This window comes from Impatiens glandulifera, chromosome 2, assembly GCF_907164915.1.
Source record: "Impatiens glandulifera chromosome 2, dImpGla2.1, whole genome shotgun sequence".
Lineage (NCBI taxonomy): Eukaryota > Viridiplantae > Streptophyta > Magnoliopsida > Ericales > Balsaminaceae > Impatiens > Impatiens glandulifera.
The window spans coordinates 7,662,080-7,687,006 of record NC_061863.1 but is presented as its reverse complement, the minus strand read 5'-3'; the positions used below and the strand labels follow the sequence as shown (position 1 = coordinate 7,687,006).

The 24,927-nt window shown below is 30.7% G+C and overlaps 4 protein-coding genes, 1 long non-coding RNA gene and 1 other non-coding gene across 6 annotated transcripts; 4 read left to right on the top strand and 2 right to left on the bottom strand.

Annotated features, from left to right (window-relative positions):
- Positions 1–250: 250 nt before the first annotated feature.
- LOC124927789 lies at positions 251–3,158 on the top strand. Its single transcript, XM_047468264.1, has 9 exons — positions 251–676; positions 769–920; positions 994–1,089; positions 1,160–1,222; positions 1,930–1,998; positions 2,122–2,224; positions 2,415–2,486; positions 2,677–2,765; positions 2,851–3,158. The coding sequence occupies exons 1-9, from the start codon at positions 355–357 to the stop codon at positions 3,001–3,003; spliced, it is 1,119 nt and encodes a 372-aa protein (XP_047324220.1). The 5' UTR covers positions 251–354; the 3' UTR covers positions 3,004–3,158.
- A 2,061-nt stretch (positions 3,159–5,219) lies between these two features.
- On the bottom strand, positions 5,220–7,664 carry LOC124925544 (AT-hook motif nuclear-localized protein 8-like). Its single transcript, XM_047465578.1, has 5 exons — positions 7,020–7,664; positions 6,892–6,944; positions 6,180–6,311; positions 5,847–6,005; positions 5,220–5,757 (listed from the first exon to the last, which is right to left on the bottom strand). The coding sequence occupies exons 1-5, from the start codon at positions 7,537–7,539 to the stop codon at positions 5,440–5,442; spliced, it is 1,182 nt and encodes a 393-aa protein (XP_047321534.1). The 5' UTR covers positions 7,540–7,664; the 3' UTR covers positions 5,220–5,439.
- Positions 7,665–11,593: 3,929 nt separating this feature from the next.
- On the top strand, positions 11,594–11,667 carry TRNAV-AAC. The gene has a single exon. It is a non-coding gene; the product is annotated as a tRNA-Val (tRNA).
- Positions 11,668–16,273: 4,606 nt separating this feature from the next.
- On the top strand, positions 16,274–17,507 carry LOC124927505 (glycine cleavage system H protein, mitochondrial). The gene is made up of 4 exons (XM_047467924.1): positions 16,274–16,455; positions 16,541–16,629; positions 16,964–17,134; positions 17,222–17,507. Exons 1-4 carry the CDS (start codon positions 16,347–16,349, stop codon positions 17,348–17,350), a joined length of 498 nt encoding a protein of 165 aa, XP_047323880.1. The 5' UTR covers positions 16,274–16,346; the 3' UTR covers positions 17,351–17,507.
- Positions 17,508–22,455: 4,948 nt separating this feature from the next.
- On the top strand, positions 22,456–24,659 carry LOC124927963. Its single transcript, XR_007098442.1, has 3 exons — positions 22,456–22,503; positions 24,253–24,313; positions 24,386–24,659. It is a non-coding gene; the product is annotated as an uncharacterized LOC124927963 (long non-coding RNA).
- LOC124927962 (protein TWIN LOV 1-like) lies at positions 23,308–23,874 on the bottom strand. Its single transcript, XM_047468474.1, has 3 exons — positions 23,796–23,874; positions 23,646–23,709; positions 23,308–23,567 (listed from the first exon to the last, which is right to left on the bottom strand). The coding sequence occupies exons 1-3, from the start codon at positions 23,855–23,857 to the stop codon at positions 23,406–23,408; spliced, it is 288 nt and encodes a 95-aa protein (XP_047324430.1). The 5' UTR covers positions 23,858–23,874; the 3' UTR covers positions 23,308–23,405.
- Positions 24,660–24,927: the final 268 nt, after the last annotated feature.

Genomic DNA, 24,927 nt, shown 5'->3' with positions numbered 1-24,927 from the left:
GATTTCATGAAAGGATAAAAAAAGATCCACTATCTCCACGTGGCATAATATTATTGGTTTTTCAGATTGTTCTTAAATCTCCAAATGTGTCATGAGAGAAGCGCCACCATTAAATAAAATAATAATAAAACAAAGAAAAATAGGTCCCGCCAAAACGGGCCCCACATACATAACTTGAAAATTAATCCCAACCGTCGATCTTCATCGTCTCCAATCTTGACTTTTCTTCAAAACCAACTGCCATCATTCAATTCCATTTCATCATCTTCATCAAGAAAGAAGATCGCCGGAATGATTCAGATGCTCGCCGGAATGATTCAGATTCTCGCCGGAAATCATTAGTTTCGATTTCCGATGGACTTTCCTCTCGTTTCCCGTGCGCTGGCATTGCAGAAGACATTTTCATTGTTTACTACGCCGGCGGTGACTCGGATTGGACTCAAGTCGGATTGTAAAGGAGTTAGGTCAAGAACGTTAGTGAAAGCATCAGCTGAACGGAGTGGAGAAAGAATCGATGGCGGTAAGCTAGATAGCGGCGTCCCCGGCGGAGGAGGCGGAGGAGGAGCGTTCACGAGCTCGGCAATGGAGGTTACAACATTCAATCGGAACTTTAACGAAGCTGACTTCTCTGTTTTCGAGAAAATTGGAGCTGTTGTAAGACTTAGCTATGGAATCGGTAAATCTTACTTAATCTATTTGAGCATTAAGTATTAAATGCATGATGAAGAATAACAGTAGATTGGCATTAAATGTTGATTATATGTTCAGGTATATATGGTGCGATGGCTTTAGCAGGAAGATTTATATGTTCAATGACTGGAATTGACTGTTTAGGTGGATTTGATCCGTCTCTAGATGCTATTGTACAGGGACTTGGATATGCTTCTCCACCAATAATGGCTTTATTGTTCATATTAGATGTAAGTTTTTCCCCCTTTCTGCAATTTCAACCTAGTTTCTCTATGAATTATGTTGTTTGATGCGGATTTGCAGGATGAAGTTGTCAAGGTTTCGCCTCATGCTCGTGCGATTAGGGATGTTGAGGATGAAGAACTGAGAAGCTTCTTCTATGGAATGTCACCATGGCAGGTTTGAAGTTTTTTTCTTCTTTTGGAAAATTTTGTTTGGTTTTCATATTGGAATTTTGTTGATGTTGTAGTTCATACTCATTGTTGCTGCAAGCTCTGTGGGGGAAGAACTCTTTTATCGCGCTGCTGTTCAGGTTCGGCTTCTTTTCTTTATTAAAAGAAGAACAATCTACTAACTAAATTGAGAATCTTGATTGATTAGGATGTCAATTTCCTAATTTGGCATATGTTTATTGGTTCTGTTTCTTCATATATATATACATGTGTATATTACCCTAAGTTCAAAATATCAAATTTTACCTACTAAAACTCACAAATGATGGATCTGTTTGTATTTTCTTTTCATAAACATTATATCTTATCGGATGTGGATCCAAATGAGATTAGGTTTGGAAACAAAACCTAGTCAGACACATTAAGAAATTCATTGGTGGTTTCTCATCAGATCCGAATTCAGATGCTGAAACAGATTTCTAAATGGACCCACTATTTGCTCAAGCTACCATATCTTGAACAATAGACAATTTGGAAACACTTTTGTTTCTTTATCCGGATCTACAAGAGAATTGCCAATGAATTTCATCTTGTTTCCAAAATACTAGTGTGGTCTCGAATGGATATTTGACAAAAAGGAGATTTTCCAATGAAAACATTTCAAATGTGCAATAACAAATTAAGTAGAACACAACAAGCTTAACAGAAACGTATCTAGATGAAATTATGTTTGAAAACTAAACTTTTTGCGCCACAGATTCCTAAATTTATTGATTGTTACAAAAACAGAAATGATATATTTTCTAGAGAAAGGTTTCACAGGTTGTTTTTATTAATAATCATGTAGGGAGCATTGGCTGATATATTTCTAAGAAGCAGCAATCTACTGATGGATGTTCGTGGCATGGCATCTTTGGTAAATATTCCCCATTTCAAAGTTTCTCACTTTTACCAATAGATTTTAAAGTACCCATACTAACTTACCAAGTTCAATTCCTACTATAAACATCCTAAATTAGACCTGTCGTTGAAAATGCAGACTGGTGTATTGCCACCATTCGTCCCGTTTGCTCAGGCATTTGCAGCGGTTATAACAGCAGCTCTAACTGGTTCTTTGTATTACATGGCTACCTCTCCAAAAGGTTACCATTTCCTTTCATATTTGAAGAAAAAAAAATCATTATTCATACGAAATAATTCTCCTTAAAAATTTATATTTCATCGTTTTTGCACAATGAAAGAAGCCTCTACACATTTAGAAGCAAAACCATTACCATTGATTGTAACAATATAATTATTTTTGGGTGCTAAAATTCAATCACATTATTTCAGATCCAACTTATGTCGTCGCCCCGGTTCTTGAATCTCGCTCGAGTCGTGCAGATTTGAAGAAACTCTTTGCAGGTTCAATTGCATTTCACAATTAATTCACAAATGTCTCACGTTCAATTTCCACTTAAAAACGTTTTCCATGGAATTGGCCAACTGGGGTCTTACGAAATAAATCCTAGTTTAAAATAAAAGAAAAAATTGCACTTCACAATTCTATATCGTATGATATAGTTAGTTTAATTCATTTCTCGATATTTTGCAGCCTGGTACGAGAGAAGGCAAATGAAGAAAATATATTCTCCTCTACTAGAAGGTTTATTATCATTGTACCTCGGTTTTGAATGGATTCAGGTAATTTCGCCATTTTTTACACGTCGTAAATTCAGTTTGAGGTAAAAACGGAATGAAAATGATGATATATATTTAAACTTGACAGACAAATAATATTATGGCTCCTATCATTACACACGGAATTTACTCAACTGTAATATTGGGACATGGCCTGGTGAAGATTCATGAGCATAGGCGAAAGCTAAGGCAGAGAATTAAACAGGTTAATCAAGAAAACAGAAGAGAAGATCAATTTTGAGAATTATTTAGAAATGTCAATAATAATAACAGCTTAAAATAATTACACAGGAAAGTTGTATATATTGTATAAGAAGGCAAGATTTCATTTGAAAAGTGTTTTTTTTCATAATTATATTGAAAATTTATCAAATAAAAGGTTGAAGTGATTTTTGATATTTCTATGGATCTAGTGAAAAACTGTAAAGTTTTGTATTGTGCTACATAAAATTTGATAGAAAACTGATTTTATCAAAAATACCAATTAAATTTTTACCAATTAAATTTTTATTTGTCAATGCAAAAATACCATAAAGGTTGCAAATTGCACTAATAAGTTTTTAAGTTGAGAATTATGAAGACAAACAAACTTGTGATACATGTTAAACTTTAGGATCCTATTTCTTTTTCTTATTATGTACTTTTTAAGCTTTAAATTAAAAAGTATTATTATTAGAGAATCATTATCATTTTCAAAACATTTGAAAACTTCTAAAGACTTATTGAAAAGCTAAAATAATAATAATTTTTTTGAAAATGATTTTAAGCTTTAAATTAAAAAGTATTATTATTAGAGAATCATTATCATTTTCAAAACATTTGAAAACTTCTAAAAACTTATTGAAAAGCTAAAATAATTATAATTTTTTTTTAAAATGATCCAAGCAAAAGGTTCCACAAAAAAAACATTATAAAAAATAAAGAAAAAATATTTAGAAAAAGCACAAAACAAAAAAGTTCAATGATCAGATAAGAAAAAAACAAAAAGAAAAACAAAATTAACAAGCACCGAGGTCCTCGAGGAAATCAATGAGTTTCCACTACCTCAATCGGTTTACCAAATTAAACATCTCCGATTGTCACAATAATATAATTATGTATTAAGCGCATCGGCCGATAATAATTACTTAACATTCTACAGTTTCTTTCAAGTCAAATGGTCCACCAGAAGATAAGCAGGATAAGGGTCCAACGACTCAGACCAACCGAGTTCACTATTTCTATCCACACTTCTTAACCGTTAACGATAGATTCCGACATAACCCACTAAATATCAGTCATGTTCTACAATTAACTCAAATCGCAACCACTCCATCACAATGTAAGAATAAGTGAGGCGGAACTCTTTATGACACATTATACAATGGCTCGTCATAATACACAATTCTTTTATGTATCTATTATCTGTCAAAATTCATTCATGCATTAACACTTCATTCAAAAAATGAGTTTTTCGATGGAAACTTAGAATCATGAAACTTCTCTCCTATTTGATCGTTATGAGATCGTAAGACCATATTCCGCAATTAAAAATTAGCAATAACTAACTTTTAAATTATCAATATTTTGTCTAATAAATAATATATTTTTAAATCAAATAACACTTTTTAATATACAACATCAAATCAAAGTTATTTAAAAATACTTTTCATAGAAACAAACAAATAAATATAGATTCACTTGTCTAGAATAAAAAAACTCTCCATTTTACTATTTATATTCCAAATATTTTTTAGAGACTGAATTTTGTATTGATTATAATGATTTTTAAAAATTCTCAAATTAAATATTGGAAGTGATTTCGTATGCATTTAGCATTATAATAAATGTATAATTATATATAAAAAAAAAAATTGATAAAATTGTAAATTGTGCTACAAATTTTTATTTTAGTAATACCAAATAAGCTGTAATTTTGCAAAATGAAAATTTTGAGATACCAATTTTATTTTATTAATAATACCAAATAAGTCTAAATTTATTTTTATTTTAGCAAAATAAAAATAGACACTAATATGATTTTTAGTTTCACTTTAAGTGAAAATTGAACAACTTTCATAAAAATTGAACATCGGAGTTTATTCTTAGTTCAATAATATTCATATGACTTAAACTGTGATATATTTAACTTTAAGTGAGAATTGAAAAAAAAAAAAAATCACACTCTTATTTAAGTAAGAATTCAAGTAATATTCTTATTGCTTGAATCATTTGTAAGATAGCACAAATAATTTTTTCCAATGAAAATTGAAAAGAAAACTAATTAAAAAACTTAAACTCCTATTTCAAGTAAAGCCTAATTTAAAACTCCTTTCACCACAAAGACATGATAACAAAATTAAAAATGAAATTATTAATTTTAAGTGAGAATTGAAAAGATAACAAACAAACAAAAAATTACTTTCTTGAACAAGCATGGGGATCCCATTTACTAATCAAAACTATAAGAGAATATTAGAAGAAACTTTCTTGTTTTACCACAAATATATAATATCAATAGTAAAAACCTCTAAAGTCTCATCAATCCGAAACAAAATAGATAAAAACCAGTTCCAGAAATATAAGTACTAATTAAACAGTCAAACAAACAACCCCTATGAATTCCTTGTTAGTTCAACTTTTGTTACTTTCTCATGCTAATGAGGATGAGCCCTTCCTTTCTCAATCAACCCTAACTTCAATTATGAAACATTTTCATGGTGGTGTTTCCCCAATCAAGATGGGAATAAGGCGTCATATTATGAACTGGGCGGGCAGAATTATTGAACTGAGGTGGTCCTTGTGGTGGTCCTGATGGTGGTACAGAGCTATTGTCATAAGGGCTACCGTCTTCATCATGGGATGAATCACTCGAATGCCCTTCAGATGGAGTGTTTCCTTCTGCTGCTCCTCCTGCAACTGTTGTTCGTGCACCAAATTCTTGCACATTTGAGGGTGTTGGAGAAAACCCTGGTTTTGGTTTCTTTCCATCAGCTATGAAACTCCCCACGATTACCTGTCAATCATTTTACAACAAAAAATTTACTTAAAAAGTTAGAAGAAAACTCAGAGACAGATTGAGAATTTAATTTTAATCAACAATACCTGTATAGTGTTAGCAGCTATAAGCTTTCCTACACCACCTCCCAAAACTCGCCCATCTGACCCAGCCAAGGACACAGAAAGAGGGGACATTCTGTTCTCACCGATATTGCCTTCTGAAGGCATGAAGGCACCAGTCAAAGAGATTATCTCAAATCGTCCCTGAAAAACAAAAATATTAGTATTATGAAAAGTATACTAAGAAGGAAAGTTCAAAAGAAATGCTTTTTTAAAGGAGAAAGTAAAATCAACGCAAAGACATACAATGAGAATCGTAAAAAAAAGGGGAGTAAACTGAAAAATAAAATATGCATCCATGTTAGAAATCAGACAGACCTCATATGAGATAATACCACTGGAAGTGGAAGATTGAATAAGAGTGGCTTTGCTAATGGCACCATGTGCAGACATGATGCAAACAGTTCTAGGCCCCTCCCGCGAAAATGCCATGATTTTCGCAGCTATGTCCTGTAAACAAAAATTATTTGAAAACCATGAATACGTCTTTGAATATTGTTCTAATAGTCAGTAAAGAGTGAAGACCTACACATAAGTATGTGAATCTACCAATCAAATGCATCCCCCTAAAAAAAACTGAATAACTCAATAATCAAGCTACATTGAATTGTTCTATTAGCATAAAGTTCTGCTTTTGACAAATACCCAGTCTAGAAAATTGCAAACCCAATTCGAACATGAACAGCTAAGAGCTGACAGCACAAGAAATGAAACTCATCATTCTATCTAAAGTCTAACCCTTAAAAGAACAAAATGAAACAGATTATTTCAAAATAATCCAGTACTATCTAATCTATCATCAAATCTACCATCACATCATTCAAATAATCAACAAAACTCAATGTCTTAATAACCACAAATAACCTGGCTTTTTATAACCTACATCATGGTTATTGAAGGTTAAGATTATCTAAAAACACACCAATTCAGAAAACATAGAAGCAATCAGATCACAATGAGGAAACTTTCATCCAATTCTAATCCAATAGATTATGAAACATTGATCTAAAGCAATTAGATAGATACCAACCTCTCCTGCTTCAACAAAGATCACATGAGGAGTAAACCCTATTCCAAAAGAACCTGAAACAATAGAAATAATCTAAGAAACCCAGTCCAAATTCATATATCAAAGGCAATTTATATACATATACATACCTAAAGCATCCAGTTGTTTCTTCCCTGAACTGGGAGGTCTTCCTCTATGCTTCTTGGCAGACGATTCAGAAGCTGGCGTCCTCACATTAGCCTCGTCGTGAATTGCGACGATTGCGTTAGATGTGAAAGCAGAAGCAGGAGTGAGACTAGGTCCAGAATCAGAAGCCAAACCCAGATTTATGTTATTCTCTGGCGAATACTTTCTAGGCCTGCCTCTCTTCTTCCTCCCCTGATCAATGTTAAACGGAGAAGGGCCGTTCGGAGTCATAGATCCGCCGGCGAATTGAGGGTTTAAATTACCCACCTCCATAGATGCCGACTGACCGGCGGAATTGAGAGAAAAAGGATGATTTTGCATCATGGCGGCGGCGGCAGAAATCGGAGGCATCATTCCTGATGAAGCTCCTCCGTTGATTAAGCCGTGAGCGTACGAGTTGGGTGCGCCCAACATCATCTGCGGTTGAGATTGCATCTGAGATTGTGAAGATTGATGAAGTTGATTTGATTCTCTTGAATCCATTGTTAGAGAAAATCAAACAAGAATAGATTTTTATATCTTGGGTTCTAAAGAACACAGAGAACTGAAGTCTGCAACTTTAAGATTCAGAGAGATATAGAGAGGGAGAGAGAAGTGAATGACAACAGTGTATATAGAACTAAGTTGAAGACTAGGGTTTTACCTCCTTATATTCTGTTTGGTGTATCAATTATTTTATTTTATTTTTAATTAAATAGTATTTTACTTATATCATAAGTCTATCTAAAAATATTATTTTTTTAATAAACTTTATAGTCATATATTTCTAGATTAAAATACTCATCCTAAAATATTTATATTTTAATACAAATTCATTGCATTAAACAAATTTAATTCAATTTATAAAGGATGGAATTAAATCTAGTGTTACTTGAATGTGTATCTAAATGAGATCCAAAATAAATTTTATATCCAAATATGTTGTAATTTCAATTATAGAGGGATGGATTTAATTTCTACTAAATAAAATTAAATTAATGAAGGGTTGAAAACTCAGGATTCATCGACTTAAATAATAAACCATAGCTTCAACCACGAGGTCAAGCAAGCTAGGAGCAAGTTTAGGGCACCCCAATTCTCCGGAATGGAAGGTGGCTTGAGGATAACCTTTCCACTCTGCGGAGCACACATTTTGTCGGCATCACCTCTTGTGACAATCTTTGGAATGGTAGATTTTTTGAAATCTTGGCGAGATGATGAATAAGTTTAGAGTGTATGTCACCATGATTTAAGAAATTATTTCTTAAATATAATTAGTAAAGTTTCACTCTATGAAACAAAGTATAAAATGTGATGAGATGACAATAGTATAACATTTATGATAAGTTGACACAATTTTATTTAAAATGTTCTTAGTTAGTCATGTGACAATATCATTTTGGACTAACTAATGTGAGTCTGGTTACTTTGGAATCGACACCGTATATGTTATACGACATTGTTAAGACTTACCAATGTTAAATTATTATCTATTTAAATGAGATTCAAAATAAATCCTATTTATTCAGGGTGGAGATCTAAAACTCAACTAGAGTTGCACACATTTAAAGGTAAACAAAATTTAAAATTTTCAAATAATTGCGGTATATACCTCTATCTTTTGATGTAGTCTTGATTCGTACTATTACCGTCCAATGGCTTCTCAAGAAGCGGCACAGCCAACGTCATAAACCAAACAACAATGCCACGATGCATCTAATTGTACCCACATGAAACCTCGAGTACATGAAAGTCTTGAAAATTGAGGAGTCCAAATGCATGCGCTAAAAATTGATAATTGTGACAGAAGTCTTAGATTTATGGTTGCTTCACCCAAACAACGGCGCCTTTATCTTTTAGGTTAAATTCTTGAATACCAATGATCACTTAAATGATCGACAATATATAGAGTTAGACTTAGGGTAATACATGTCCATAAGAGCGCATGGGCATGTGCGGCCCAACCTTAGGCGTATGGGCCTAGATGATGCATTCTTTTTCCTCTTTGAATTTGACGATACTCTATTTGGTATACCATGTTGTTTATACGAGATTGCGACACTTTCAATTAACTAAGTTAGTTTAATATGTACCTAATTGAGATTCAAAATAAATTGAATTTTTAAATATGTGACCGGTTCAATAATGGCCAAAGAAATTTAATTTATAAGGCTTGTGGTGAGGATAGAGTCATAGAACTATAACCCAAACAAATCTACTGTTTTGATTCAATTTTACTTGGAACAGTTATATTTTGCATTGATCTTTATTCCAACCAAACAAACCCGAACCACCCTTTATTGTCTTGCAAAATTTATTTTTTTTTCAATTTTATCAAAATTTGACCAAAATAAATAAATATTTTGTAAGATGTATTCTAAACAAATTTTTCGTAGCATAATTTACCAATTAAATTTGGTAAAATAAAGTTACTTTTCATTATTTTTAACTAAAAAATATATTCATTTATTTTAGTCAAATTTTCCATACCAAATAAAATAAAATAAATTTAATTTTTTACTTTATAATTTAAGGTGACTATAATTTTAATAAAGATTACACTAAAATAACCTCTCTTTTTTTTTAGATTGGGCAATCTATCAAAGATTCATATTTATCTCTTCCCTTATCAACAATTAAATATGTATATACTTATTTATATATATATATATATATATAAATAAATATATATATATATATATTTATATATATATATTAATTTAATAAATTCAACTAAACAACTTAAGACCTTTTTTTTATCATTTAAATTATTTTAATAAGTTAATATGACCTATGTAGTTAAATTTGGATGTAACTAACCATAAGATGAATAATTGATTAATTTAATTCAAATATTTTTTTATAAAAAAAAGGTGACACTCGTTTAGTTAATAATTTTCATATATTTTGTCATCATAAATATTTAGTTGTGAAGACTCGTAGTTTAGTTATAAATATAAAAACTCATCTTAAAGGCTATATGTTCGAGTTTTAAAAAATTGTACAGAACGAACCTAACTACTATACACTTTGATATATATCTATTCATGTTATTAGGTTAAACTTCTTTAACAGTTATAGGTTGTTTGATATCAATTAAGCTTATAATAATTTTTGAAATTAGTGCTTAATTTTATTGTTATATAATTCTAAATAATATTTATATAACATATTAAAATTGAATCCATGATATTTTATTTCTTAAAAATTATTTTTATAACTTGAACTACCTTTATTTTATTTTTATTACCATTTTATTTTTCAAAAAAAAAATCAAATAGTGTCAAACCAACTACTATCTACTTAGTATAATGAATGAATGTATGATAATTAATGAATGTTTTTATTTTTATTATTATCTTGGATGGATGATGAAAAATGTTGAGTGATGGTGCCATCTAGCTCAAAAAATTGTGTCACTCATAACTATGATAAATTTGAGTAATTTAAATTTGTAGATACAAAATCAACTCCAAATAGGTCACCAATTTGTTTTCTATACAACAAAGTCTCCTTAGCTGTTTAAATAAAAGGCCAAAAGCTTATATAATCAACCAAACTAAATGTCAAAATTTATTACAAGTTTGCCCACTCTACCATCTTTATTAATGTTTTTCAAAAGTCAAATTTTATGTTTGCATGAGAACCGACAATATTTCAAAATACTTGAAGTTTGTTTGATGTTGGGTATTTTGTGTTTTTCTTTATTTTATTAAACTATAGTTTAATTTTTAGAAAAATAATTCACACTTAAAAAGTGTGAGTGCGTTTGAACAAGTATAGATATTCAACTTTTATGTTTGGAAAAATTATAAATCGCTATTAACCTATTAACTTTCGTCACTTCATGTGAATTTTGGTCTGATTTTATAAAAATCTTACAATACATGAATGGTTGAATCTCAAGCATTATATCTTAACCTAAGAAAACAGTAAAATTAAATAATTTAAACCATAACTGTAAGATCATGCTGAATTTTGTTCACAAGAAACAATTTTCCTTTTATTATTCTTTTGAAGGAAAGAAAAAGTGACAAATTAATGCTTCAAATTTTTACAATGAAACAGTGGTTGGGTGTTTGCTTTTATTCATTTTATTTCTTCATTCTTTTTCATTTATATTTTCGAGTTTCGGTATTCTTGTTAATAATTATTGTTAGATTGATCTTTTGACTTTATGTTATTTACGATTTATGGAACAAAAGAAAAACTAAAAAAGTGACAACGATCAACTAATTTATGACAAACTTCAATTAATTATATATGTAGGTTTTCATTCTAATTAATATTCTTGATTTATTTGACTTGGAATAATGTATCTAATAATATTTTGATTACAATTAACTCATTGGATATTGCACAAGTATATTAATTGTTCGATCACAGTTTCAATTTCTATAGCACAATTAAATATTGTAACGTTAATAAAGAAGAGTTATGGTTCGTGTATTTTACCCCTTACAATTGTAGAAGATGGTAACTGGTTATATAATAAAGTTTTATATTTTAGATTTGATAGTTTTAACAATATAGTAAATAATAATATTTTTCATAACAAGGTTTCGTGGTGTAGTTGGTTATCACGTCAGTCTAACACACTGAAGGTCTCCGGTTCGAACCCGGGCGAAGCCATTCTTTTTTTTCTCGTGAATTTTGTGTTTACTATGTTTATGTGAATTGATTAAAGGTGAATTTATGTAGGATCACATTCATAATTAACTTGACACTTCTTCTTTAAAGAAGAGATGTATTAAAATTTGGCATATATATATATTAATGAGTTATATTAACATAGTATACATAATATATAAAGACATAGTGATATTTTAATTAAATCATGTAATATGAAGACATAGTAACCAATTACAAATCAAGTTATGAGAACAAATTTTGATAAATTAAAAATGGAACTAAACAAAGGCAAAAACAATGTAGGGAATAAAATTATATGCATTAAAATGAATATATCTTAGTGCTCAAATCCATCTTTAATTTATTGCTATAGTCGTAGTTTATAACAATGTGAAGTTTTAAATTAAAAATGGAACTAAACAAAGGCAAAAACAATGTAGGGAATAAAATTATATGCACTAAAATGAATATATCTTAGTGCTCAAATCCATCTTTAATTTATTGCTATAGTCGTAGTTTATAACAATGTGAAGTTTCTATGTTTCTCTTTTATATTTGAATTTAATAATGTTTGACATATAATATATTTAAGGATTTGTGTACGTCGTGAGTCATCTTCCCAGGGTCATTTTTGCGATGGTTTAAAACTAGTTTGATAGAAATCGAGTCATTTTTCAACAAATTTTCTAGTTGGTTTGAAACGTTTGAATGTCTCAAAGAATGACGTGTTAATTTTACAAGATTTGAATCCTATGAGTATTTTAGTTTTAGCAATAATGAATTGATTTGGGTTGACACATTTTTATTGAGTTTTTCAAATTCGTTGTACCTTTCTTAGGAGCGTTGTATTCACATAGTTGTTGATTTTTTTTTTGTATTGGTTAATCTTTGTCTTCTATTTCAATATATATTAAAAAAGAAGAAAGAAGATGCAATTTTATATTATTTTGCACCCCTCTTTGGCATTTGTGGAGCACCATTGACAAAGGGAAATTGGACGAAATGACCCTAAAAATAGGCCTATTTGCCTCCGTGGTCATTTTTAATAAAATTTGATCTGATGACCACTTATTTTTTTTTTACGAATTTACCCTTTTCGCGTAACGCGAAGGGACTTCGCGTTTCGCGAAGTGAGACGCTGTGAAAAGTCCAGAATACCCTTACTATATAATACAATCCAGCCATTTTTTTCATTTCTTTTTTTCTTCTTCTCTCTCTTCTCCCCTCTTCTCCTCCTTCTCTCTATAGGAGGCGGCTTCTGCAGCGACGATGAGCACCACGACGAGCACGAGCATCCCACTTGGTACGTTTATTCTCTTCAAGTTTCATATCTTCATGTTTTTGTTGTTCGTTTATCATCTTCACATCTGCATTTTCGAATCACTGTTTTTGTTTTTGAATCTGCATCTGCACCACGATGAGACTTAGCGTTTCGCTAAGCTTTAGCGTTTCGCTAAGCCTTAGCGTTTCGCTAAGACCTTCTCATTTCTTTCTTAATCATCAATCACATCTATTTACCCCGATCTGCAGTTTTAGCTAAATCTTATGCTGACTTTTATGGCCAAAAGCAGAGTCTGGATTGAAATATTGTTTATTCAATTAATGTGTCAGTTGAAACCTGAGGAAAGTCCAGATTATGAAATAAATGTGGTTCCTTTAATTGTTTCTTCAACTAATACCTTACCAGTTTTTTTTCTTATGCTTTAGATGATGTCTTACTTTCCTCTTTAGAGAGATGGAAAGCTTCAAGTGGTATGTTTTATAGGGAAATCTTGTGCTTTCTTGCATGATTGAATTGTATCTTTGTTCAGATTGTTATATGTACTAAACCATTTTGAGATCTTATATGTCACTCTCTTTGTTTTCTATGGGGTCTTATATCTAGAGTGCTCTTCAAGCCTCGATAAATGGCAAATAATGAGGTGGAATCGAACGCACTTTGTGGAGTAGAATGGGAAGTTGTTTCACCTACAACATCGGCTGCTGCTGCTGCTCCTAGTACACATGCTAAAGACACAAATGCATTTTGGTCATTATTGGACAACAATGGCAGAAGGAAAGGTGGCAGGTTTTATCATTAAGATGGTGAAGGGACATCAATATTGCTAGTAATTTAAAGGGTGGAACTAACTATTGCACTTGTTAATATAAATTGTAGTAATTGGTTGTGAATTGTGATACAATTACTTTGATCATATGCAATGTTTCAAGTTAAAAGTTTTTTCTTTGCATACTTTCATTACAATCATAATGATGTTTTAAACCAAACTTTATTCATAGTGTTCCTAATGATGTTTTAAACCAAACTTTTAAATATATGTTATATTACTAAACAAAACTTTCAATTTTCTTGTTGCTATTTTACTAGCATCTTGTCTTGGTGTAGCATTCTGGATTGGAATTCAGTATTTTTTTCAGATTAACAAATAACAACTCTAGATATAGTCGATGTAATCTTTGTGTTTAACATTGTTTTTATGAAAAAATCTTTTTAAAAAGAAGCATATTTGGACACTGTTGGACACAAAATTACAGAGGTTATATAACTACCTATATAAGTATATATAATGAGAACATGTTCTAAGAGTTACATCAGCCTAGTAGTAGTATTCTCATTCGTGGTTAGGAATGATCTTTATTGAGAGGTTTCAAGTTGATGGTGTGGGCAAGGCCTCTCCGGTTCTCCTCTAGTCCACATGATTATGAGATCTCCTCGTTTTCTTCCCAATGTGAACAAAGTGCCTGCATAGACAACAACAACCCATGAATTATGAGGTATCAAATGAAGTAAAAAAGGAAAAACTATAATTTAGATCTTGATAAGAGAAAATAATTGGTAATTTTCCAATAAGATCTTGATTATGAAAGTACAAATAAGCTGAATGAGTATAACCAAATGAAGTAACCAAAACTACACTATCTGGATCATAACCAAAGGAAGAAAAATCACTTTTAATTTTATGTTTGGTAATTTTCCAACAAGATTGTGAATTTGTGAGTATGATGATAGAGATAGTGACAAATACCTAATCCATATGCAATCATTGCCCATAAGAAATATCCTGCTCTGAGATTCTTCTTTGATAACCAGTCAAACCTCTTCATATGCGCGCCTTAGCGTTACGCTAAGTGCTTAACGAAACGTTAAGTGCTTTGCGTAACGCTAAGTGCTTAACGAATCGCTAAGTGCTTAGCGAGACGGGAGACGCGAATCTTCCCTGAAACGGAACTCTAATGAGCTGCAAATATCATCATGAACAATAATGAACCAAAATATCAACCAATATGAAGAATAATGAACCAAATATCAACCAATATCAACCAATATCAACAAATATCAACAAATACCAACAAATATCAACCAATATCAACCAAATATAAACAAATATTAACCAATATGAATAGATTAAACGATTTAGGGTTAGAGTTTGGGTTTGAAACATGGATGTGTATGATGAAAATCGATTGAGGTTAGGTTAAGTTTACTTATCTTTCATTTGATGTTGTTTTCCGTAGGCGCCCTCGCCGTCGCTTCGCCGCCACCGTCGAACAAGAGAAGATAGAAGAGAGAGAAAAGAAATTAAGGAAATGAAAAAATTTGAGTTTTTATATAAAACCTAATCCACTTAGCGTAACGCTAAGTGACTTAGCGTTACGCGAAAAGGTTAAATTCGTCAAAAAAAAAAATAAGTGGTCATCAGATCAAATTTTATTAAACATGACCACGGAGGCAAATAGGCCTATTTTTAAGGTCATTTCGTCCAATTTCCCTTGACAAAAATGCTTCACAAGTATGTTACTTAACTTCTCTCCCATATTAACATTACCAAATTATAAAAATTAAAACCAACATAAATAAGAGACGATAAAGAAAATTCAAGAATATGGGATGACCAGACAAATTGTCAAATTGGGCCTCTTATTAGGGTCAATTGAAAGTTTCGGACATCTTCTTTTAAACATTAAAATTTTAGTTTTTTATTGTTAAAATTATACCAAATTTTAGTTCAAACGTCTATAAATTATCACTTACGTAAAAATTATATTAAAAAAATTAAAAAATTTATATAAATAATTTAACTACCGAATTTTAGTGAATTCAAAACTTTGACTACCAAATTTCAGAGAATCGATAATTAAAAACCCTTAATTTTGTAATTAAATTAGTGTCATAAATTTTTATTTATTTATTTATTTATTTATAAATTTTAAGTAGATAATAAGCTTACAGTGTTTAAAACTATTAAAACAAAATATCATTTTGTATAATTTTAACAAAAAAAATACTTAAATTATAAGATTTAAAAAAAAAAATCCAAAATCTAAATGGTTGGAAATTAACCATTCCATGGATTAAATTTATTTGATATTAGACCTTATATATGTATATATATATACTTTACAAAATATATAAGTGTTATATAAAAGATGAATAGTTCTCATACATAATATTTAAATAGGCAAGTTGTCTATAAAATATGTAAATTGAATTTTTTATAGAAATAAAAAAAGATTTGAATTAAGCTTTTGGTAGGATGAGGAGATGAATGCCGACCATTCCTTCGAGATAAAAGGATTAACGTTCATATATAAAGCCAATCTCTCTGGATATCTATGGCTTCTAGGTGAACAACGATAAGCAAAACGAAGAACAAGAAGAAGAAGAAGAAGAAGATATCATGGCGCTCAGCATGTGGGCTTCTTCAACTGCCAATGCACTAAGAGTTTCATCTGCTTCCAGGGTTCATCTTTCTCCTGCCTTTTCTCTTTCAAAGTGTTTCTCAACTGGTATATTGTATTCTGTTCTTTCTTTTCTTTCTTGGGTTTTGTTTATAGATCTGAATTATATACTACAAGAATGATCATTGAACAGTTTTGGATGGATTGAAGTATGCATCTTCACATGAATGGGTGAAGCATGAAGGAGATGTGGCTACAATTGGTATAACTGATCATGCTCAGGTTATTTGACTTTACCTGTGTATGTCCTGTTCTGTCCACTACCTGTTTTTAGAAATGTCTAGGTGAAAAATCTTTTGTTTTTCAGCTCAATTAATTGTGTGTAACATGAACTAGACTCTAGCTAAAGATGTTTCCATGTATTATCCTGAAATTTATTCATAGAGATGAAGGTTACATCTATTCTTGTACTTCATTGGAATTAGATTGTAATTTCATTGATGATGGTTCTTTGATAATGACAATTTTGACCCATTTAAGAGGCTGATGTCTCAAGTTTGATGTGGTTTTTCATTTTTATTATTATCTTGTTGCATTTATGTATACATTTTTGCAGGACCATCTAGGAGAAGTGGTGTTTGTAGACCTGCCTGAGCCAGGTGGTGCGGCGAAGCAAGGTAGCGGGTTTGGGGCAGTTGAGAGTGTAAAAGCAACTAGTGATATAAACTCACCCATATCCGGTGAGATTGTGGAGGTCAACACAAAGCTTACCGAATCACCCGGTTTGGTAATTGATTCAACGAATCTAAAGTTCGATTTTCACTTAAAACATGTTTAATTGTATTCACATAAATATTATTGTGGTTGTGATTAGGTGAACTCAAGTCCATATGAAGATGGATGGATGATAAAGGTGAAGCCATCTAATCCATCAGAATTAGAATCATTGTTGGGTTCTAAAGAATACACCAAATTCTGTGAAGAAGAAGATGCCTCCCACTAGCAAAAATTAAATGATAATCTTCTTTCTTTCACTCTTTTCATTTGAAGTGACCAAATTGTTTCTACTGTTTTATCAAGATTTGTAATACTTGGTTCTTGTTGGTTACTCAAATAAAGAAATCTTAACATAATGTTGGGAACTCAAATTCCCCCTTCCATTTCACTTGTCTATTGATTTGTTTGATTTACTTTCTTTTTTATACCCAATTTCGAATTTTCGATACATATGACAAGAGTCTTGGACCAAATCATCAAATTAATGTGGAAAGTTATTATAGTATTGAGATTTTGTGTTAATTTACTTCAAGAATTAGTTGAGGTATGTGAAATCTATCTCAAGCACCCCTAGTTACAAATAAAAGTTGAACTTTCTAGTTGGTACTTGGTAATGGTAGTCTAAACAAAACAAAACATAAAAGAACATACCAAATTTAAAACATTTTCGATGTATGCGGGCAAGGCTGATCTACGTATTAGGCTATAACCCGGGTGACCTAGGCTGTAGTCGGGTGACCCACTAACCTAAACAATAACAACCCTAATAGTTTTCTCTCCATTCGGATATCATAAACAGTAGTGCTGGCAGATTTCATATCATGGCTTCGAGTCTTGGATATTAGGGAAGGTTTATGAAAGTATTTTCATAATCTTCAAATCAATATTTTCTTGTCATCAAAGGATTTGTATTCCTCTCAATTCCATCAACTATTAAATAGGAGAATAATATGTATTTGAGACTACCATCCTATATATCACTCATTTAAATAGCTTATTGACAAGAAATTTAAACTAAGAAATTTATTATCACCATATATTATATTCAATGTTTAGTTAAAAACACTATATTAAGCAAGAGATCATTAATAAAAACATTAGTTATATTCACCATATAAAGTTGAATTTAACAAATAATAATTTCATAAGAATGGATTTTTCTCACTTAAGGTCTCTAAATACATTTTTGCAAATAAACAAACAAAAATGTAAGAGTTTGTTTGATCCTTGTTATTCGAGAATTTGTTAGGGTTTGTTCAAAAAAGAAATTTGTTCAATAAAAAGTAAATTATTTAGATTTTCAATTGATTTAATTATTAAAATATTATTTTATAATTAAAATTAAAATTTAATAAAAATAAAGTAAAAATAATTATTTGATAAAATTAGTTATTTGATAATCTATATATATAAAAATGTTTAAATTTAACGAACACTACATTAATTTACGTCATCAATTATATAATCCACTTTTTCTTTTTTCTACCCCTCTTTCTTAATTAAATTTTGTTTTTCATTATCTTTTATATATATATATATATGAGAAATAATTAGGTAGGAGAATTTGGTTAGAGAATGACTTGACATATTCGCTGAAAAAATCATATAATTTCTCTATTTTCTCTTTTTCCTCCCACTTTTACATTTTTCAACCAATGAACAATGAAGGTGATGTCAAGTCATTCCCTCACCAAATTTCTTCATCAAATTCCCTCACTCTATCACTCCTCTATATATATATATCATTTAAAAATTATCTATAATAATGTTAATTCAAAATATAAACAATTTTTTTTATAAATACAACTAACTTTATAATTTTATATTTATTACATATATTATAAATGCACGTAATTTTATAATTTTATATTTATTTGTTACCTTATATATATTATATTATATTTCATCATTAATTTTATATAAATACATTTTATCTTTTATTATAAATTTTTTCTCTTATATATATATATATATATTCTTTATGAGTATAAATAATTTTATGTTAATATAAAAATTAACTAATTACATTAGTAAAAAAAGGAGTATTAGTAAAGGCGAAAACCTTTAGTGAAAACCCCTAAAACCGTTACTGATAACATTCTGTAACGACATTTATCGTCGTTACCATTCATTACAGAAACAAGCGTTATTGATATTGTTCTAGTATCAGTAAGGACTTTCGAAAACCGTTACTGAAACTAATATTAGTAACGGCTACACAATTGTTACTGATATTCATCAGTAAGGGCTTTAACAAAGATAAAACCATTACTAATAAAGTAGTAGTAACAGTTTTTTTATGTTCAATACCGTTACTGATAAGTATTATTAGTAACGGTTTTGTTAGGTTTAAAATCGTTACTAATATATTAATAGTAACAGTTTTATTATGTTCAATACCGTTACTAATATATTAATAGTAACGATTTTCTAATAATTATGATATATTAATAGTAACCGTTTTCTAATACTTAATATCCTTACGGCTTACTGATATAATATTAGTAACGGTTTCTTCAAGCTTAATACCTTTACTAAAAATAATAATCATTTTTTTTTTGAATATTTCATATTTTGTACCAATATAAACAATAATAATCAAAAACCATTTTTCCAAAACCAATAATATAATCCAAAAACCACAATCATCAATCTATAAATCACAATCAATCCAAAAACCACAATCATAAATCACAATCATCAATTCATCAATCCAAATAAACCATAAACTAATCAGAATTCAAAAATCACATATCATTCTCTCAAGTGGGAGGGGCATCTCTAGTGGGAGGGACAGGGGGACGTGGAGTGCGAGAGGTACCGGGATACATGGATAATATGAAAGCCATTTGCTCCCTCATCTCAATCATATCATTCTGTAGTTGATCACGCTCTTGCATTAATCGTTGTCTCTCCCTGTGTGCTTCCTCACACTCCCTTAGTGATTCCTCACGCTCCTTTAGTGCTTTCTCGTGCTCTCTCCGTGAATGGAGTCTCTCAGCATCACGCTCCAACAATTCAATAATCCATTAATCTAACATTCAAATAATCTAACTTAATCTAATAATCCAATACTCTAACAATGCTATAATCTAACTTAATCTAACATCAAATAAACCAATAATCCAATAATCTAACCAAAAATCCAATAAACTAACCTAACATCAAATAATCTAACAATCTAATTAATTTAACCTAGCATTCAATAATCCAATAATCTAACCTAACATACAAATTAATAATCCATTAACCTAACATCAATAATCTAACATACAAATAATCTATTAATCTAACAATGCTATATATAATCTTTTTTAACAGTTAAGAAATGTATAATCTAACAATGATTTAAAATCAAAGGGATATGAAGACTAATATGTATATTGACGAAAGGCAGTGGTGGCAACAACATCAACTTCAATCAGCGACAATGGAACAACATCAACTTCAATCAACGATAATGGAACCTTCAAATTTCAAATTGCACAAATAAATTGAAAGAAAAGTGAAGTTTGAAGAACAGTGAACTTCAAATTCGTTAATGAAAGAAAGAAGAAAAGTGAAGTTTGAAGTTTATAGCCTAAGATTGAAAAACAATCAAAAAAAATATATAACATTTATAGCCTAAGATTGGAATTAATTGAATAATTTTAAGATTAAGGATTGACCTGAACGACGGCAGCACAGGGAGACGACAACAGCAGAGCAGATAAAGAAACCGGCGGTGACGACGATCAACTTCAACCCTTGGCGGTGACGACGACGATGAACTTCAACCCTTGGCGGCAGCGACGGCGGCGACGACTTGATTGCGGAACAAGAGCGGGAGCGGAGAGCGAAGAAGAGAAGAAGAGAAGAAAGAAAGAAAGAAAAAGAAAGAAGAGGACAGCGAAATCAAGTTTTATTAGAGTGTCTGTAGCAGTTTTAGATAAACCATTACTGATGTTAAATCAATATCAGTAACGATTTTATCTATAACCGTTATGGATACCCCTCGTGAAGATTAAACGACAAGACACATATCAGTAACGATTTTGAGAATAACCGTTACCATTACTCTATCAGTAACGCTTTTGAAGGGAAACCGTTACTGATAGAGTAATGGTAACGGTCGCTTTTAATAAAATTCAAACAAAAGACATATTAGTAACGGTTTTATCAATAACCGTTACTGATACCACTTGTAAAGATGAATGACATGACACATATCAGTAACGGTTATTTTCAAAACCATTACCAATACTCTATCAGTAACGGTTTCTCTTCAAAACCGTTATTGATACGCCTTTAATAAAATTCAAACTAAATACATATTAGTAACGATTTTATCAATAACCGTTACTGATACCCTTAATTTGAAAAAAGATAAAAAATATTAGTATCTATAACGGTGCTTCACTATACTCGTCACTGATAATTTTTATTAGTAACGATTTAATATAGTCGTTAATGATAACTTAATAACAGTAATGGTGTAATATAACCGTTACTAATAAAAATTATCAGTAAGGGCGTTATAGCGCCGTTACTAAGCTTCGTTGCCTAATTAATATTAAATACAAAATATATATATACATACACAAAATAATAAAATTATTTCAACAGTCATAAGTGGTCTAGCGGTTTAAGTGTTCACATTTCATGCTTAAGACTAGGGTTCGAATTCCAAAACATGTAAATTTATATTTTCAAGAATGTGTTATTGACTATAATATATGGTAGCGCAACCTTTAAACAAATGATAGGCATTTCAAAGTGTGATGTTGTAATTAGTGGTTAGTTTGGCGAGCATTTGAAAGTCTGAGCACTAAGAGAAAAAAGGTTTTCTGTAATGAAATTCAGTAACGGCTGTATACTGCTGTTACAAATGTATTTATATCAGTAACGGTAATATTCCACTGTTACTGATATAAATACATTTAACGGCGGTATATAACCGTTAATGATATATTAGATCAGTAACGACTTCTAGATATATAGCACCGTTACAGATATTTGATTAAATAAAACGTTAAAAAGTTATCTGTAACGGCGCACGACATTACCGTTACAAAAGAGTGTATAATTAATTAAGTCTTTTCCCTTCCTCTTTCTTTCTTCTCTGCGCGCCCAGGTAAGTGTTTCTTCTTCTCTTCTCTGCAGCAGCCATCCATTGAAGTCGCCACCGTCGATCATTCCTCCTAAATAATCAGGTAAGGTTTCTTCTTCTCTCACTTCCTCCTCCTCCGCACCGCCAGTTCTCTTCCGCCGCGCCGCCAGTTTTCGCCGCTGCAATCAATCAATCTTCTTCCGATTAACTAGAAAACCTAATATGTGTATTCCGGCGACTATAATAGGAACGCTATTGACTAATATCTTCACATTTCCGTTTCTTAAAAGGTTAGTTAATCTCTTTCTATCTAGATTAATTCACGATTCTATATTGAAGATATACTTTTGGAATGTTATTGAGTCATTTAATCATCATTGACTAGATTTATACTGTAGTAGCCATTTTAGAAAGATATTGATTGATTACTTGAGGTTTTTGATTACATGGTTAACTTGCCTACCAAGTGTTTGATGAAATGCTTGAGCCATAAATTAAACTGTTGAATGTGATTAGTTTCTTTATGAGTTGATTAAATGATATGTTTTTAGGATTTTTATTAATAGTTTTGTTTCTTGATAAATTTGCAATTTGAATCAGCCTTTTGTGGTCTACTTGTTTATGTATTTGCAATTTGATTCAGCTCTTTCACATTCTGATGTGTTGATTCCTAGCATTCTTGTTTTGTGCTCACCCAACAATTCAAACCTTGTTCTTTGTTCATAACATATCTCGACCTGATAGGATCATAACACAGTTTATGTTTTCTTTATGTTAATGATAGAGTTGTTGTTTATCATAACCTGTTAGTGCTTGAATCTATTTCTTATACCCTTAAACATAAACCCTTTTGATTTCTTCTAGCAAATACATCAAGATTATAGCCATTAGATGGGTTTTTACCTTGGTTCTGCATTTCAATATTAGACTAGAAGATGATGATGATTGATTAATATATCAACTTAAGTTCTTATTATTCTTAGATGAAGTTGAGACATATTAGAGACCTAGATTCCGATGAAGACTGTACATTCATTAAGATTTTTTTTGGGTCTGAAAAATTAAAAACAAATCCTCATGGGTATCTTTAATGGATTGAAATATCATTTGTATTAGATATATAAAATAGTCTGATAATAATACACTTTTACTTTTACACAACCTTTTACCTCCTATTATTAATAATTTATTATTACTTGGAAGAACTTGCTGCTCCCATTGATAAATATCTTACAGAAACTTTAACCACAGCCACTACACTTGTATGCCTCTGTTCTGGACTCAGTCTATTCCTTTCCATACTTTTACTGCATTCTTCTTCTTCCTCTATTTGAACTCCCACATAATATGCTATCTGCATAACAAACACGATATTTCACCATTACAGAAAAAGGCTAAAAGTTTGCACAAATGTTGAATCAGAAAACATTACCTTTCCTGTAGCATTCCGAACAGGCGAGATATGAAGCAAGTTCCAAAACCAACTTCCATCCTTCCTGAATCAATACATAAGAACAACAAGAATCTCGCCTGTACATGATCTCAATCCAAACCACCATTCAACAATCTAATCTAACTTAACCTGTAGTTTAGGATTCGAACTGTACATGGTCTAGCTGCTTCAATGCTTTCCTTTATCTGCATTGCAACAATGATCAAATTATAAACTGTACATTCATTTGACATTTGTATGTTAATATATTTTACTTGTTTTAAAATTAATTTATAAAGTAAATTGAGGCTTGTTAATTTGAATTATTTAATCTATATAGTTGGATATACAATCAATTATAGATTAAATTTGTTTTGCTAAACAAATATCGCATTCAACTATACTTGCCATTACATTAGTTGAGCCATAATTTCTTGGTGTTCCTTATATTAGTCACAAAACAAGAAATACAGCATCTTTAGGTTTTTCTTTAGATTTTTATGTGACTGTTTTGTTGGTTTTCTTTAGATTATTATGTTACTGTCTTGCTGGTTTTTCTTTAGATTATTATGTGACTGTCTTGTTGGTTTCTATGGAGTTTAATTAGACCTGCTTGAAGTTTGAAGACTCGTCGTTGATTGAAGTTGCTGTCTTTCGTCGATATACAGGTTAGTCTTCAAATTCTTTTAATTAGATTAATCGATGAGTTAGATTATTGGATTATTTTCATGTTAGGTTAGATTGTTGGTTAATTTTATTTGAGATTAAATGAGGCCGAGAAAAAACGTTCTGAGGAAGAGAGACTACGTTCTGAGGCTGAGCGTGATCAAATGAGGGAAGAAATGCTTCAGATGAAGAATCAGATGGCAATGATGTTATCTATGTTTTCCGGTGGCCTTCCTCCCCGTCCTCCACCTCCTACTTGATTGTGGATATATGTGTATTTTGGATGTTTTGAATTATGATATTTGTGTATTTTGAATTATGATGTTTTGGGTATTTTGAATTATGATATTTGAGTATTTTGAATTATGATATTTTGGTTATTTAATGAGATTTTTGGGTATTTTGGATTATAAAATTCGCCTATTTTCGGATTACAGGTATTATTAATAATTCAAATAAAAAATAAAAAATAAAAATATCTGTAACGGTTTTAACATTACGAACGCCGTTACAGATTAATCATTTAGTAACGGTTATGCCATTGGAATATCCTTACAGATAAGAATATCAGTAACGGTTATACCATTGGAATGCCTCTACAGATAATAATATCAGT